At 40.1% G+C, this 16,239-nt stretch overlaps 1 protein-coding gene across 1 annotated transcript in view; it reads left to right on the plus strand.

Annotated features, from left to right (window-relative positions):
* MFSD6 (major facilitator superfamily domain containing 6) overlaps window positions 1-16,239 on the plus strand; it is a 30,021-nt gene that overhangs the window by 7,102 nt on the left and 6,680 nt on the right. Inside the window, exons 2-6 of the mRNA XM_082284598.1 lie at window positions 1,093-2,686; window positions 7,754-7,851; window positions 13,326-13,487; window positions 14,059-14,157; window positions 15,928-16,208. Coding sequence (XP_082140724.1) covers window positions 1,146-2,686; window positions 7,754-7,851; window positions 13,326-13,487; window positions 14,059-14,157; window positions 15,928-16,208 — 2,181 coding nt within the window. The 5' untranslated portion in view covers window positions 1,093-1,145. The remainder of the gene's footprint in view (window positions 1-1,092; window positions 2,687-7,753; window positions 7,852-13,325; window positions 13,488-14,058; window positions 14,158-15,927; window positions 16,209-16,239) is intronic.

Here is a 16,239-nt window from a genome sequence, read left to right on the forward strand (position 1 = left end):
TAATACTAACCCAAACAGCAAAGGGATAACAAAACCAAAATATACTAAATGTTTAACTTTCTCACAATGAACATGAGCTAATCTTAGTAGGTTAAATTTACAGATAGCAATAGAGGAAAAATAGTTTTCTAATAATGATTTTGAGCTGATAGCCTGCTGGCAGAGCTGGTTTTTATTCTTTGAACAGGAAGCTTTTCTTAGGTAGCCTAGCTTATTGGAGTGGGTTGTTGTTTTTAAATGTGAAAGCTGGTTGGTCATTCAAAGTCTAAGGAGTGGTTAATTTATTTTTTAGTGTGCTTATCAATTTTGCAGGGTCTTCTGCAGAAGATAAGCACAGGCAGCTGTAGTGCTGTTATCTCCCAGTCCATCCTTTTTCGATTTCAGAATTTGACTTGAAGATACCTTTATAGGGCCTGTCCCTGTGTTTCTTTGCTCCCAGAACTTTGATGTCTTTGAGATTGTTATCCTGATTTTGATCTTCAAGCCCCATCCTAATTCCCACCTCTCTTCCCATTCAGCCTAGAAGCTCAAGCTTGCCGTCAATTTCTGCTGTAGTTGTGGAGGGCTTAGAAAAACGTGTTTCAAGAGGAGACTGATGAACCTTTTGAAGGCTGTCATGAGGCTTTGGATAGTAATTTGTTTTGATGATCAAAATAACCCAGATATATGTGGCTGCATTACTTAATTACAAAATCACGGCCATCCTTTGGTATAGGAGGGAATACTGGAAATAAAGCAGTTAGCCTTGGGGCGAAAAGCCAATTTGAAAGGAGAGACTTGCAAATGCTAGAACTTAATTGCCACAGTAACTCTGAATATATAAATCATTCTCTGTTCTAAACATGAAAGAGGTTTTAATGCACAATATAAAAGCTGCTGTTGGGAGAACTTCACAGAATTGGTCATAAACCACATTTTTATTGATGCTACCATGTACCAGTCTAGACAAATGGCCTTCCCCACCCTGAATACTGCGTTTATTGCTCCGGGATGTTACTTGTAAGAAAGAAGCTGTCTTTGTCCTTGATGGTTGGCATTGCAGGTCTGTTCCTCTGTGGTATCTTAACCACTTCATGTTTTATTTGTTCACAGGGTAGCCCTAATTCCTTGAGAGTCTACCAGATATTGGATGCTTGTGGTAAACCATGGCAGCTGATGATAAGGTGGCCATTCTAACTGATGATGAAGAAGAACAGAAGAGAAAGTATGTGCTTGCCGATCCTTTCAATGGCATTTCCAAGGATCAAGACTTGCCACCCAATAATGAATCCCCTTCTACAGAGACAACCACTGTCCCAGATGAAGAGCTGGATTGGTTAGAAAAGCACTGTGTCAAAATAAACAATGATCTTCTGATTTCAAAGGTCTTTTATTTTTTCTTCTATTCTGCATATGGCTCTCTCTACCCCTTGCTGCCTGTGTACTACAAGCAGCTGGGTATGTCACCCAGTCAGAGTGGACTTCTGGTGGGTATCAGGTACTTTATTGAGTTTTGCAGTGCTCCCTTCTGGGGAGTGGTGGCAGATCGCTTCAAGAAAGGCAAGATTGTCCTCCTGTTCTCGCTTTTATGCTGGGTTTTGTTTAACCTGGGCATCGGATTTGTGAGACCAGCCACCTTAAGATGTGTACCAAAGGGCCTTCCCCCAGCACATCCCACCAATGCAAGCAGCCTTTTAACAACAATTCCGCAAAACGCCTCGACGTCCTCTCTGCTGACCACAGTGAGTGCTGCATCCCCAAAAGTCCGTGGGAGGAGAGACCTGGTCACTTCCAGTCCAGTCACTTTGGAAACAACAGGGACACCTAATCCTGAAATAACATTCCTGTTACCTACACAGAGCAATGATGTGGATTTTGTCTTGGAAAACAGTACCCATTTGATTTTAAGAAACATCACCACTAGCCCAGCCTCACCAGGGAACGCAACTCCAAGTACCACACCAGCTTCCATCAGCACGAAGCCGATGCCTTCTGACCAAGCTGTGCTCGTTTATGATCAACAAGAAGTAGAGGCCATCTTTCTTCTCATTCTGCTGGTTGTCATAATAGGAGAATTTTTCAGTGCTTCCTCTGTTACCATTGTGGACACCATAACTCTGCAGTACCTTGGCAAACACAGGGACCGGTATGGATTGCAGCGTATGTGGGGGTCTCTGGGCTGGGGGCTGGCCATGCTCTCCGTGGGAATTGGCATTGACTATACTCACACAGAAGTTGCCATTGAAGGTCAAGGATGTAAAGCTCCAGAGTACAAGAACTACAGGATCGTTTTCATTGTTTTTGGTGTCCTAATGACAATGGCGTTAATTGTGGCCACCCAGTTTCGATTTCATTACACGCACTTCAAGCAAGATGAGAAGAGAAAAGAGGTGGAGGTCTCACAGGTGGACAGAAATGCCTCCAATGAATCTTCAGATAACACTCCCACTAGTATGAGCCAGTCACAGTCTTTCAGTTTTTGGGACCTCATTAAACTGCTGTGCAGTATCCAGTATGGCTCTGTGCTCTTCGTGGCCTGGTTCATGGGGTTTGGATATGGCTTTGTGTTCACCTTTCTGTACTGGCACTTGGAAGACCTGAATGGCACCACCACTCTCTTTGGAGTTTGTTCTGTGCTCAGTCATGTGTCTGAGCTGACTGCCTACTTCTTCAGCCACAAACTCATTGAATTGGTTGGTCACATCAGGTAAGATGGCAGCAATCACTAAAGAGCTATACAAAAATTGTTGACTCTCGGGCTGAACTTTATGCTACGAAGTGAAATTCAAGCCAATCCTTTTTTTTTTCTTTTTTTTGAATTCCAAGTCCTGCTCAGTTATGTGGCTTGCATGATGGAGATTTTGTTATTTTAAGAGTTGAAAATGTGCTGAAATGCTTGCTTTGCATTTGAGTTGCGTGTTAGTATGTGCTTTATGCCTGGCACCATAACCTTTTGCAGATGGTTCTAGAAGACATCCTTGTTCCCTGATGAATCACTCTGTTAGAGATCTTTACAAATTACCACCCACTCAAGGGTTGTCTGTTTTGACATACAAATACCATTAGTTTTTCAGTTTTTTTCCTGTGAGTAGCAGCATTCTGCAAATCTCCTGCTTTAGCCTGCTTCCCCTTGCAGGGCAGTTCGTTGCCCCCACAGTAGCCTGGAAAGGTGTCAGCTGCAGGCTGAGAGGGGAGAAGATGAGCTGAGGAAACGAGGTGAGCACCTCCTGTGCACATGGCCTTGTAATCAGACTCTGGGTGTTGGCAGAATGAGGTTGCAGCCTGGCAGTGTCTCTTACCAGTTCGGAGCTTGCTCTCCTCCTTTAGTTGCAGCAGTGTGTGTCAGCTATGGAGTGAGATGGCTGCAGGGCTTGTCCTGTTGTTTTTGCCTTGTGTAAGTGAAAGTGACTGCTTCCAGCATGTTAGTGAACATTGGTTTCCAGTAAATTCACTAAATGGACTTAATTTCCACATATTCTAAATCCCTTCACTACTCTTTAAAAAAAGCACAGGGGAGGAAGGATAGGGGAAAACCTGAGTTGATGAAGCTGCAAAGATGGAGTCTTTCATGTTTACACAGGTATTCTGTGCATCAAAGCACAGAGCTGTGTGTTGTCAGAGTCATATCCTTTCCAAATGCCCAGTTTATAATCATAGTAATTGAGATGTAAGTATTTTTGAACTGTTTGCACTGTTCTTTTTGTGTATTCTGTTCTGAGGTTTTGCTCTTTGTTTTGCTTTTATTGGGATGAATATTCATTTGACCTCTACTAAAAATATCTGAGATGTTTAGCACAATAATTTGAGAGATTACTTAAAAGATTATGTTCTTTCTTACTTTAAACTGAGGAGGATCTCTTTGCTTAGAGTTGGTCTCAATCTCTGAATTTGACAATAATTAGTAAGAGAAAATGACACCTTGCATGCAGAGCCTGGAGGAAGGATATGATGATGGAGGAATGGTGAGAACAGATCACAGTCTTGATAGCTAAAGATAGCTTGGGTATGCTCTTTCAATGTATATTATAGTACAAAATTCGGGCTTAGACTTCAACTAAAGGAAGAATGGAAATCAGAATAGTGATAGGATTGTGAATAAGATGAAATAGAAGGGATGGAAGCATTGCCGAGCAAAAAGAAGGATGATGTATGGGATTAACTCTTTTTTTTTTTCTTGGCACTGTTAAGCCTGTGAAGACAAGATTGGAGCAAGATTATTAAATTGTTTAAACACCAGTCCCTATTTGCTATGAAACAGCATTCTGCATATCTACACCTGGGAAATGCACATTAGTCATATTTTAATGTTATCTAATGCTTACTTGTATTTAGTCATCACAGTCTGAGGTGACTCCTCCTGGCTGCCTGCCACCTTGTACTTTCTGAACTTTGTATAATGCACGGTGTGTTTGAGAGGAGGCAAGCTTTTTTCTTTTTTTTTCAAAGAAAAATGGATAGGAGTTCATAACTCATCTTCTTTGACAGTTCTGTATGTGTGTTGTCTGCTGCCTTCTAGTGCAGATACTAATTTTCCTATTAATAAGAGCCAACAGCCTCCAACTCCATATCCTTAAAACAGTCTTAGCCAGAAGCATTTGGCATTGATATTTTATCTATTTTTTTAATAGCTCAAAATTCCTGTCTTCTGGGTTGTTGGACTTCCAGATGTTGTAGACATGGTTTCTGCAGTATGTGAACATTTATCATTCAGTCTTTCTTTCCTGTGCTGAGTGTTTGAAGACAGGTATGAGTACCAGAAATGCATGCATTGTCACAGTAGCAGGAAAAAATACTGTTGAATGTCCTTGTAGAACTACAAGAAAACAGGCTTTACACCTTATCAGACAGAAGCTCAGTTTCCCTTTTCAAGTCTTACAAATCTTTCTGTTTCTACCATTGTATGCGGTGGCATATAAAACCCTTACAATAGTTTGAACCTATTCTGTTTTCACAGTTTTTTTAACTAATACTCAAATTACTGTCCAAGCATTTAAAGCATGACTGTGTTAAATATGTGCTGAAAAAAATGTCCAATTTCTGACTTTATTAGCTGTACTCTTCATACACTTGTGCACTGCATGTGTGCCTATGTAGTACATGCTTCTAGTGTTTCTTTGAGAGGATATTGGGATGAAACTCTTTACTGTGAGGGTGGTGAGGCCCTGGCATGGGTTGCCCAGAGAAGCTGTGGTTGCCCCATCCCTGGAAGTGTTCAAGACCAGGCTGGATGGGGCTTGGAACAACCTGGTCTAGTGAATGGTGTCCCTGCCTATGGCAGAGGGGTTGGAACTACTCCATCTTTAAGGTCCCTTCCAACCCATACCATTCTATGATACTGTGACAAAAAAGTGTACAAAACTGGTTATGAAATATTTAGACCCCATTGTTGAATGGCACCTGGTGTCGAAGCATTCAAAACTGCCAGTGGCTTAAGATGATGTCAAGCCCTGAAAATAACTTCCTACTTGAGGTTAAGCTTCAATGTGTTTGTCTGACCACAGTTCCAGCATGTGAGTTTTTATGGGAAGCAGAGACTGGTAGTCATGGCTGTAAACAGCTTAGACTCCTTGACACAAATATAGATTCAATGTTTTAAATGTTTAACCTGTGAATTGAATATGGTGTCTCTGTGGGTACTGCATATAGGGTTCCAAAGGAACATCTGTTTACATTTTCCATTTAGGTCTGATAAGGAGCCTAAGTGATTATTATAAATGCATTTTTGAAAAGATGCTGTAAATACACAGAAGTTCTTGTGTGACATACCTCTCCAGAACCATATTTATAGAGATCTTCATAAACTGTAATTTACCTAAAATTCTGTATATATATTCTAACAAATTAAGAGGTAGAACCTGACTAAATTGCTGCTCTTAAACCCTGAATCTAAGTCTTTCTGCGAATGTAACATGTTGGAAAAATACAGGTAGGTGAGTGGTTAGTGATGATGGAAAAATTCTGAAGCAGGAGGAAGTCGCATCTTTGGTCTGACTGTGCTAGGGAACAGATGAGGTGGGAAGAAAGTTCTTGGTGAACAGACAAAGTTTTTGCTAGACAAAAGTGAAATTAAGCTGTCTAGAAGTCATCCTAAACAGAGAGGTGCATTTGTACTGCTGCTGAGGAAAAACAAGTGTACATGGTGAGACAATTACTTTGTGTTCCCAAGAGTGTGCATCACCCTGGGCCTTTCTAGTAGGGGAATGAAGACAGGAGCCTGCAGACCTTGTGAGTTTGGTTACCTTTTGTGGCCAGTGTGTCCTAATACATTTCAGAAATGCGGCTGTACATAAGAACTGCATTAAGTTGTGGCTAGGAAAGGAACCAAGTTATTTGTTTGGAACAGAAGGTATTAATTAAAGGATGAGATTAAATTTATGATTCACAGCACAAAGAACAAGTTTGTTCTCATTATTGTATAACAGTGAAGTTTTTCATGGCTTCCCGTGTTTTCTTCCATGAATGCTTGGGCTTGTGTTGCCTAAAGGCAGCTTCAACCAGCTATTCATGGACCCCACATGTATCTGGAAGCTTGGTTTGATGTATGACTGACAGGGGATGACTTCCTGCCAGCTTACCCTACTTGTTGAAAGTAAATTCATGTTGTTGTGAAATGCACAGGTCTTTTTTGATATCACTGACATGATGAAAAGTATGCTACTGGATTTTTCACTGTCAGCATGTGTATTTGGAGACCTCAGATGTTAACAAGATGCTGCATTTTTATGATGGTGTCTCACTCTAGATTTTCCAGTGACTCTGTACCATTTAATTAAATCTTGGTGTGCATTTGTAGAAAAACTAACTGAAAAAGCAGAACAAAGAATAACGAGCCCTTTCACAGGGTCGGTGCTTCACCTTCATTATCAATTGCATTTATTTCTCTTACGCCAAACCAGGGTTCAACCAACAAGTCCTATTTGGACAATAAATTATCCTTGTCCCTGAAAAAAATCTTTAAAGGTTGCAATAGCCCCCTTTCTCAAGCTGTAAACATGTTTTCAATTAAGTCTTTGTTTCCCAAGATCCATCTAAAAATAAGAGAAAGATAGCTGGATGAATGAGCACCCCAGGGAGAAACTATGCTAAATCTAAAAACTGGAAGGGAAGAGTCAACAGGTTAAATGTGCAATGGGAAATGCAGTTCACAAATAGTCTTTGTATCTCATTGTTTAAAAACTGTTGTAAGCGCTTTTTTTCGTCTAAATTCTGAGATGCAGCATCTGCTGCTTTTCAACAGGATGGCTAAGTTTTATCCTGAGGCATGTTGTTATAAACCATATTGCTTCTGTGGGATGTGTTTTAGAGTAGTTCTGAGCAGTTTGCAGATACTGGGACTATAAACTTATATTAATTGGGTTAAAATTAATTCCTTTAATACAAACCTGCTCCAGGCTTTCACTGAAATGGCAGAATGAATCTCTGGGTGATTAGAAAAGAAGGTTTGGAAAAAATGTTGAATGCACTTAGAAATTATCTCTCTGAAACACAGTCCTGTGTAGAGTGTGGCATAGAACTACAGAGCTTAGTTAAAAGCTCAGTGGGTTTGCTGTCTCTTTGATTTTTTTTTTCCTATTAGGATTTCAAATGTGTTGAATGGGCAAGAGTTATGTTTGGGTGTAGGACTTAAAGGATATATTTTGTGTTGAGCAAGTGCTGCTTTAGACTGGCAAACTGTATGCATGCAAATAACTTCTAAATCAGTAAGCTATATTATAACATGCCAGAAAGGGAAAGTGCAAACTATCCTGACTTCTCCTAACTTTATTTCCTTTAGAGTGCTGTATATTGGTCTTGCCTGTAATACAGCACGATACATCTACATCTCGTATCTGGAAAATGCCTGGACTGTTCTTCCGATGGAAGTGCTTCAAGGTAAGACAGAGCAGTAATGACCTTCCAGCATAAGATCAGCTGCTTCAATTTATCTTGTTTTCAAGTGAGCTATGGTTAAGTAAAAAATCTGGTATTTCTCTAGTTTTTTGACCACAAATACCCCAGAAGATGCAGGTTCATAAAACACATAAACCATTACTGTTTGTCCTGGGAAAGATTTGACATCAAAAGGGTGGGTGTGCACTTGATTGTGCATAGTTCTCTGTTTATTCAAACAGAACTGTGCTAGAACAACACACCCATTAAATAAAGAGACAGAAGCATGAGCTGGGTACACACCTACTGCAAATCCTGTTTGGTGATAAATGTGAACTTCATTAAATGCAAGAGGTTGCAGTCCTTGAAAGGATGCTGCAAAAAACCTCCAAGCATAGTCTGGGTCATTTGGTCTGTTGAAATATTTCAGTTTTTCAGTTTGATCAGTATTTTTAAATTACAGAATTTTTGTTTTAATAGCTAGAGCAGAATTTCTCTCAATGCTAATAGAACTTCTTTAAGATACATGCCCTTTCACAAACTTATTTACAAGGACAGAGATATGTCTATTGACAAGTAACTTGAGTCCTGTTTTCAAATCCTGTTGTAGAAGTCTGTAAGACCGTCATTGCAATGCTAAAGAATACATTGTTCTAACTTAGTTTTTTATGACCTTTTTTTGTGTCTTTGTGGTGAGTACCACTTCTCAAAACCATGAAAAAGTGGAACTATTTTACTTTCTATTTTTCAGTATTTGAAGAATACCATTTTTGACCATCTTTTTAAAGCCAATATTTTGGTTTTATACAGTAATATTTAGAAATTTTTCCACAGATTATACTTAGAAGTTTTCTGTGTGCAGCATAACTTGAATTTAAATTAAATTTTTTTACTATATTTACAGATGTCTTTGTAAGCTAGACTTCAAGTTACAAAATGCCATTAGAGAGAGCTGTGTGGATCTCTACATACAGACAGAGAGAGGTTCATTTGTGTCCTGGCTCCTTACCGTCCCAGCTAACAAAAACAGTTTATCATGTTATAACTGCCACCACAGCAAGCTTCTGAATTTTGTTATTAAAAAGCCCCCAAACCACAACTATTGAATTGATACGTCATTGTTCATACCATGTGTTAAAATAGGAAAACGTTAGAAAGAACCTGAAGAATGTGTTATACTCTTGCCTGCTTAAACATCTAGGGAAAACAAATGATGAATACAAAGCTTTGGATGTTGCCTTTTAGGTAGTCCTGTTTTAAAGATAGCCCATATCAAAATATAGGAAAAAAACCTTGTGGTTTCACCAATACAGCCATAAGTTTGTGCCCGGAAGTATCCTATAAGTCATGGCTGAAAAATAAGTTTCTTGTATTTTGAATGTGGTTTTTATTCTGCTGAAATTTCGATATGAGTTGCACAATATGTAGGTTTGCCTTTACATGCAGCAAGGCTGTGAGGGAGTGGTTTTGGTGGGGGTTTTTGTGTGGCACAATCCTGAGTAATTGATATTTGAAGAAAAAATTAAGGACCTTCAAAATAATACTTTGTCATAAATGTATCTGCCAGTTGTTACCATATTTAGCTGCTGTTGAATCATGGGCTCCTTGGTTGATCTGGCTATATACAGGTATTTATAGTCAGCAAATGAGAAAGCTAAAACCAAACCAAACCCACACACAACTCCCCCTGCCCAGCCCCCAGGTCTTTGTGCTCTTTTCAGCCTGCATCAGATGTCCCTTGTTGGCCCCCGAAGTCCATGGGTGCCCCCGTGTGTTTCTAACGACTGCCACTGCATTTGTAGGATTCCAGTCATCTCATTCAGTCTTCCAAATGGGGGATCAAGGTTACCTTTTTAGAAGTACTGTTGACTTTCCCCCCTTCTTTATTCATTTCCCTTCCTGCTCTTAGCTGTTTTCATCTCTTCTAGAGCTGTTATTTTTTCTGCAGCAGTTCCAAGTCCTGTTTCTTTGGGCTCTGCTTTCTCTCCTACGTAACTACTGAATTGTCAGTGCCAGTAAGAAGTGACACCTTAATGAAATTTGGTGAGGTGGAAGCTCTTGTTTTTAAGTGAGCTCATTGACAGAGGGAAACAAGAGTTGTAGCTGCTTTCCCTGTGTAAGGATTAGAAGTATTAAAAACCAAAAAAAAGTATATTGTGTAGAACATGTGGGCTCCATGTGGGCCATCAAGTTGAGGGGTCTTCAAAAGCCCTCGGTGAAGTCCTTGTTCTAATTGCACATAACTCTTTTCCAGGAAGCTGTCAAATTCTATTTAAACTCGAGTTCCATCAGCTCGAGGGGTTTTAAGGCTAACAAAAGTTTCAGTTGCCTTTTGTGAAAAATGTATTTTTCTATTTAATATGTTTCTGCAATACAAGCAGGATTATCCCCATGTGCTGTGCTGAAGGGCATGGAGACATTTCTGGAAGATGACTGTGCAGACTTCCATCTATTGATTGTAATAAGAACCATGCTGTGTTCCAGCTGCTGTTTGTAGCTGGGGTGAGGACAACTCGCATTGCATTGCACTCTCAAAGGAGTAAATGAGGAGATTTAAACTCACTTCTCAATTTAAAGTTTTCAACCACTATGCTGTATTGACTTGCACAGGCATTGTATGAAAATAAGAGCTTAAGGCTGAATTTTTAATAACTGAAGATTTCAAGACGTCCTTGTAAAGTATATATATCTATGTCATCAGTATGTGGGCACACAAGTAATCTTGTTCAGTTGGCACTTAGCAGATGAAGTTTTGCTATGCTAGTTAGCTGTAATTTATTGTTGCAGGGCAGTGGTCCAGATTCTCTGGCAACAGCTATGCTAGCTCACCAATTTACATGACAGGAATTTTTCTAAATTACAAAACTATATTGTTAACCTGAAAATGAGCTGTTTTCACTTGGCAGTTACTCAACAAACTCCAAAACAAGTCCTATTCTAGGAAGTGACTCCTACTGATGTTCCAGCAGCCCAGTTTTATGTCTAGAGAGCAAAGAGTTTGGCCTTTAGCTGACAATAATTATGATACATTTTTCTCTTGAAATAAATTTGGATCCCCAAATCTTCAGGTCATGGTTTACATATAAGTTATCCTAAATTTACAAGCATCACTCTAGGGTTGCTGCACTTGTTGGAACTGTAGTGCAGATGATGAAATGGTGGTTAGTGGTTTTAGTATATAATGTCACAATATATATAGTGAGCAACTTCTTTTAAAAAGAATTGTGGTTAGCAGTAACAGTAATCCAGACCAGACTTCATATGCAAGTTGTGGTAAAAACTGTTCCAAATAGTCACTATTGTATAAATAATTATAAAAAGAACCACATTAATAATGTACACATACTAAAATAAAAAGGTTGTGCCTTTAAATGCAAGTGTATTGAGCTGATTTAAAGGTATGGATTTGTTTTCAGAGAAACCAGGAACACTGTGTTCTGGTGGGACTTTCACTGGTAAAGATGAAAACATCCAAGAACCTGTTAGTTAAGTTATGGCCTTTTGTATTTAAACAAACTCAGTGGTATTGTGCTTCACAGTTCAAATAATTTCTAATGTGTTTTTTATTTGCCTGGCTTTAAAAATTGACTCACTCCTAATAGCTGATAAAACTGCATGTTTTATGTTAATTGATATACTTTCTAAACCAAAACCACTTTACCTATTTTAAATTAGCTCTGCTTTATTATTGGGACAGTTCTTGGTTGCTATTTGCAATGCATCCATGAATCTACATTAAAAAGAGTAGAGACTTAATGAGTTTTAAAGCTCTTAAGCTTTTTCATTAGAAAATCTGTGAGTTTTAAAACCTGGAAATATAAATGGTAAGGTAATACAGACTCATTTTAGTGCAAGCATTTTGTTTTTCAACACACTGATCTACTATTACCAAAACTTATAGAGATATATACACATATATATGTATAATACCCAGAGTTTGAGGAATTTTGGGGTTGATTTGGAATGAATTTGACCTTTACAGCCTGGTGGACATCTAATGTGTATATCTGCACTATATCAATTTCATATAGTGCTATTTATCATTTTATCTAAGCAAGATCCAAATTGTTCCCTATGTTATGAAAGTATGTTTTCTTGCTCTTAGGAGTCTTCAGCCTAAATGCCTAAGCATTTATTGTCCAACTGTTCATTACTAAGTCAAGTGTAGAGGACAGAAACATGTTGACGGAATCATCAATTGTGCCAATATTTGTTTAAAACTGAGGCAGTAGAGCTCAGGCATGGGTAAACTGTGATGACTATTTTTAATACCTCTGAAATAAGGAAAAAATATTCCCACTCAGTCTGAGGGTGGCAAAATAGTTCAGGCTTATTTAAAGTGTGATGAACTACGAAACTGTTTTGTTTTTCTAACTTCTCCACAATCCTGCCTTTTCTTGTCCCGTTCTTCCGCACTCCACACACGCGCTCAGGCAGGTGCTCCAAGGCGAGGGCTCCACCTGCAGCCAGTCTCCCACACTGAGGGAGCTGCGCTGGCCTTCCCTTAGCTCTCCTGGGGGAGGAAAAAGTGTTCCCAGCCCTGAATCTGCCGGGCACGTGCCAGATAGACGCTTGCAAGATCTCTGCTGGGGGCTGGGGCTGCCGTGGGGCCGTGGTTGATGGCAGTGAGGGCTGGGGCTGCCGCGGGGCCGTGGTTGATGGCAGTGAGGGCTGGGGCTGCCGCGGGGCCGTGGTTGATGGCAGTGAGGGCTGGGGCTGCCGCGGGGCCGTGGTTGATGGCAGTGAGGGCTGGGGCTGCTGCAGGAGTGAGCGAAGCGGTGGCAGTGCCCACTCAGGATGCATGCATAGCAGGCACAGGGCAGGATGCAGCCACAGCAGGAGGGAGGCACGCTGACTCTGCCTCTCAACAGCAGCCATGGAAAGTGACATTTTTGGCTTACCCTGAGGAGCTTGTGTGCTGTTCCCATCTGGACCATTCCATGCCCAAATGCAGAGTGTGTTGGTGTTGAGTTCAGAAAGGAGTTTGCTGGGAGGTGCTGGGTTTTTGGGGGGAGTGAGAAGAGCATGGATATCTCTGATACTGTTTGCATTTTATGACCTTTGTGCTGCCTTCACTGTGGCAGTAAGGAGACTGCTGAGAGACATCAACAGTTTAATTGCCTGCAGCTTGTAAAATTGGGACTGTATACCAAAGGCCCTGGGTCTCTTCTGAAGGCACAAGGAATCTGGCAGCGAGACTTGTCTCCCTAGGGACTGTGTCTCAAGAAGAGGAGTGAAGTCATTTTAGAGGGAGAAAGAGCTTTTGACAGGCTCTGCAGAAGGAGTTGTCCTGTCTCCCTGTGGCTTGGTTGCCAGTATCACATTACCAAAAGCTGATTTGTACTCTGCAGACATTTGTCACTGGAGGGGATTTTGTTGGTTTTTCTCCATGTGCTCCAGCTGGTGAGTGCAGTTGCTCAGATGTTGTGCTGGTACCCCGTGGCCCTGGTGCTCCTGATGATGTTTCATTTCTCCAGGTGTCACGCATGCGGCTATCTGGGCAGCCTGCATCTCGTACCTCAGCGCGGCAGTGCCTCCGGAGCTGAGAACATCGGCACAGGGAATACTGCAAGGTCTTCACTTGGGGCTGGGCAGGGGATGTGGAGCCATGGTTGGAGGGGTTTTGGTCAATTACTTCGGTAAGGAAAAATCATATTGAAAATTTCATTTTTATTTATTCTGATTTTACTGAATTGTTGGCTTTAAACTTATTTGTGCTGTAGGTGTTGTTATACATTAAAGAGTAATACACTTTGTATGGATCACAGAATCATAGAACTGGTCAGGTTGGGGAGGGCCCTGAGATCTCCAGTCCAGGCCTGTGATCAAAGCAAGGTCAGCACTACATTCAGACCAAATTGCTCATGGCTTTGTTCTGTCAGTATTCCAGATTGATTAAATATGTTACGCCTAGATATTTTCAGTATTGTGTTGAATACCCGACCTGATCTGTAAGTAAGATAAATGAATCCTTTGTGAGAGAATAGGTTGATACTATAAAGCCTCTCGATGAACAAATGAGAATCTAATTACTTGCTTAAAAATCCTTTGCAAAGCCTGTTGAAGAAGTGATGGGGGAGGAAAATGTAATGAAACAAGCTAATAAGAGTCTGCATGGGCAATATATAGCCAAGAACCACATAATGCTGACTCATTTTATTTTATTAAGTAAGTAGGTTCTCAATTTAGAAAAAAAAAATCTCATTACAGGTCCTGCTGCCACATTCAGAGGAATAGGGATGGCTTGTTTAGTGATTCTGCTTCTGTTTGCACTGATCCAGTGGATGCTGGTTCCTGATGAAGAAGAAGGTAAATGTTCGTGTCACAAAGACACTACAGAATTAGAAGTAGTGAAAAAAGATCTCTCTGTAGCTGCTCTGGCAGCTTTAATTTTGTATGTTTGGTGTCTTGACTTGGATTTTGACAAAGCAGTTTGTTTTCAAGAGGGAAGTTTTTGTCCTGAACAAGGAAGACATTTAAGCAGTATGCTGCTGCTGCTGCTGCTGTAAGAAGGGTAGCACTGAGTTCTTGAATGTCCATAGAAGGAAAGCATGATATATTTTGCTGCCTGTATGTCCTCTCAGTTCTGAGAATCCCTTAGGTTAGTCTTAAGAGCTGTAGTGAGTCATGTCAGTTGCATCAATTCTTTAAGGTCACCTTGATCCCATTTCGTGCTCTCATGTTCTACTAGTCAAAGCCACCTGCTAGAAATTGTAGAGATGGCTTCAGAGGACACAAAACTTTATAGTTTTCTTTTTAAACCTGAGATATCACCTCTCTGTGGAACTTGAACTTTTTAATCTCTACTTTTATCAATATAAAGGCTAACCAGAAATTAAATACTTGGAACAAACTTAGAGGTTTGCCACAAATCTAATTCTTACAAAGACAAACTCTGGCAAAGTGTGAAAAGTCATGAATTTTTGAGATGCTTTTTACCCAAATACTTCCCAATATGAGCTTTGAGTATGAAATGAAAGTTAGTTTTCTTTAACTGGAATATGAAATTAAGTAGTTACCAAGTTGCCTGTACTGAAGTTTTCAAATACATATTTTGCTTGTATTTTCTTCACCTGTATTCAAATGATAATGGCAAAAAATTGAAAGATGAAAAGGATATTTGCTGCTTCAGTTTCCCATCAGCATCTAGTTAATTACATGGGAATCTACAAAAGGCCAGTTTGTTCAAAGTGTCCTTATTCTCTTTGTTTCTGTCTTTTGTTTTCATTTAATACACACTACCCATTTTAACAGTGTGTATGTTAATTTTAAGCATGACAGTAATTAGGCTGCTTTCAAGCAGACCAGTGGGATGAGTAAAATGAAGCATGTGGTCAAGTGTGTGCAGGGGTAGTCTCTTCATTTCTTCACTCCCTTGCTTAAAATATCCAGTACTATCTAGGAGTTTGTAAACCAAATGTGATTTTATAATTTTGAAAAAGGATGTTTTTAATCTGTAAAATATTTTCTTTGGAAAAAATATTTTTTCAAAGTTTACAGAATGTGTTTTTTACAGAGAGCACACAGCTAGTACTGAAAGTATCGCCCAGCTACTAAAAATCTGTTTAATTATTTTTTGTATAAATACTCTGGCCCTTCAGGATTGTAAAGCACATTGGATTGGGTCTTGGCAGTCATTTTATGGATGACATTTCAGGATAGCTATGAAAACTATTACAGTTTATTGGAAGACCTAAGATATGTAAAGGTCTCATGGGAGGATTTCTTCCTTTACCTGAAACTCTTTGACAGATACTTTGTGTCTTCCAGTGTGTCACTATCCTTAATTCTCGTCTCACTAACTGCACAACTCCACAGTAACTGTTGGGAACAGCTGGAGTTTTTCGTACTCCTCAGCCCTTGTGCAGTGGCACAGCAAGCCGTGCTTGTCAGGCACCAGCCACGTTTCCCTAACCAGACTGCTGTGTCTGGCTCCTGGCTGTTCGTGCCAGTGTTCTGCTTTCAGGGCAGTGATAACCATAGTGTGAAAGCAAGAAGCACTTCATGCTCATTGTCTGCTTCAGGTTTTTTTTTTAAGCTTGTTGGCTTTGCCAGTGATTATTTTGTTTTGAACTTCAGAAAAGACAATGCTGGCAGAAAGGATTCCAGTGCCTTCCAGTCCTGTTCCCATAGCAACTATTGACCTTGTACAACAGCAGTCGGAAGATATCATGCCTCGGACTGAGCCCAGACTCCCTCCAAAGAAAACTAAACACCAAGAAGAGCAAGAGGATGTGAACAGGCCTGCATGGGGCATCAGTTCTTCTCCTTGGGTCACCTTAGCTTATGCTGTCTACCAGATAAAAGAGATGGTTAAACTATCCAAAACCAATCCAGCTCCTGAGAATCAGCCTTTACAGGTAATCTTCTAATGTTCAGGAAGTTCTTACG

Source organism: Coloeus monedula, assembly GCF_965178545.1.
Source record: "Coloeus monedula genome assembly, chromosome: 7".
NCBI classification, from domain to species: Eukaryota; Metazoa; Chordata; class Aves; order Passeriformes; family Corvidae; genus Coloeus; species Coloeus monedula.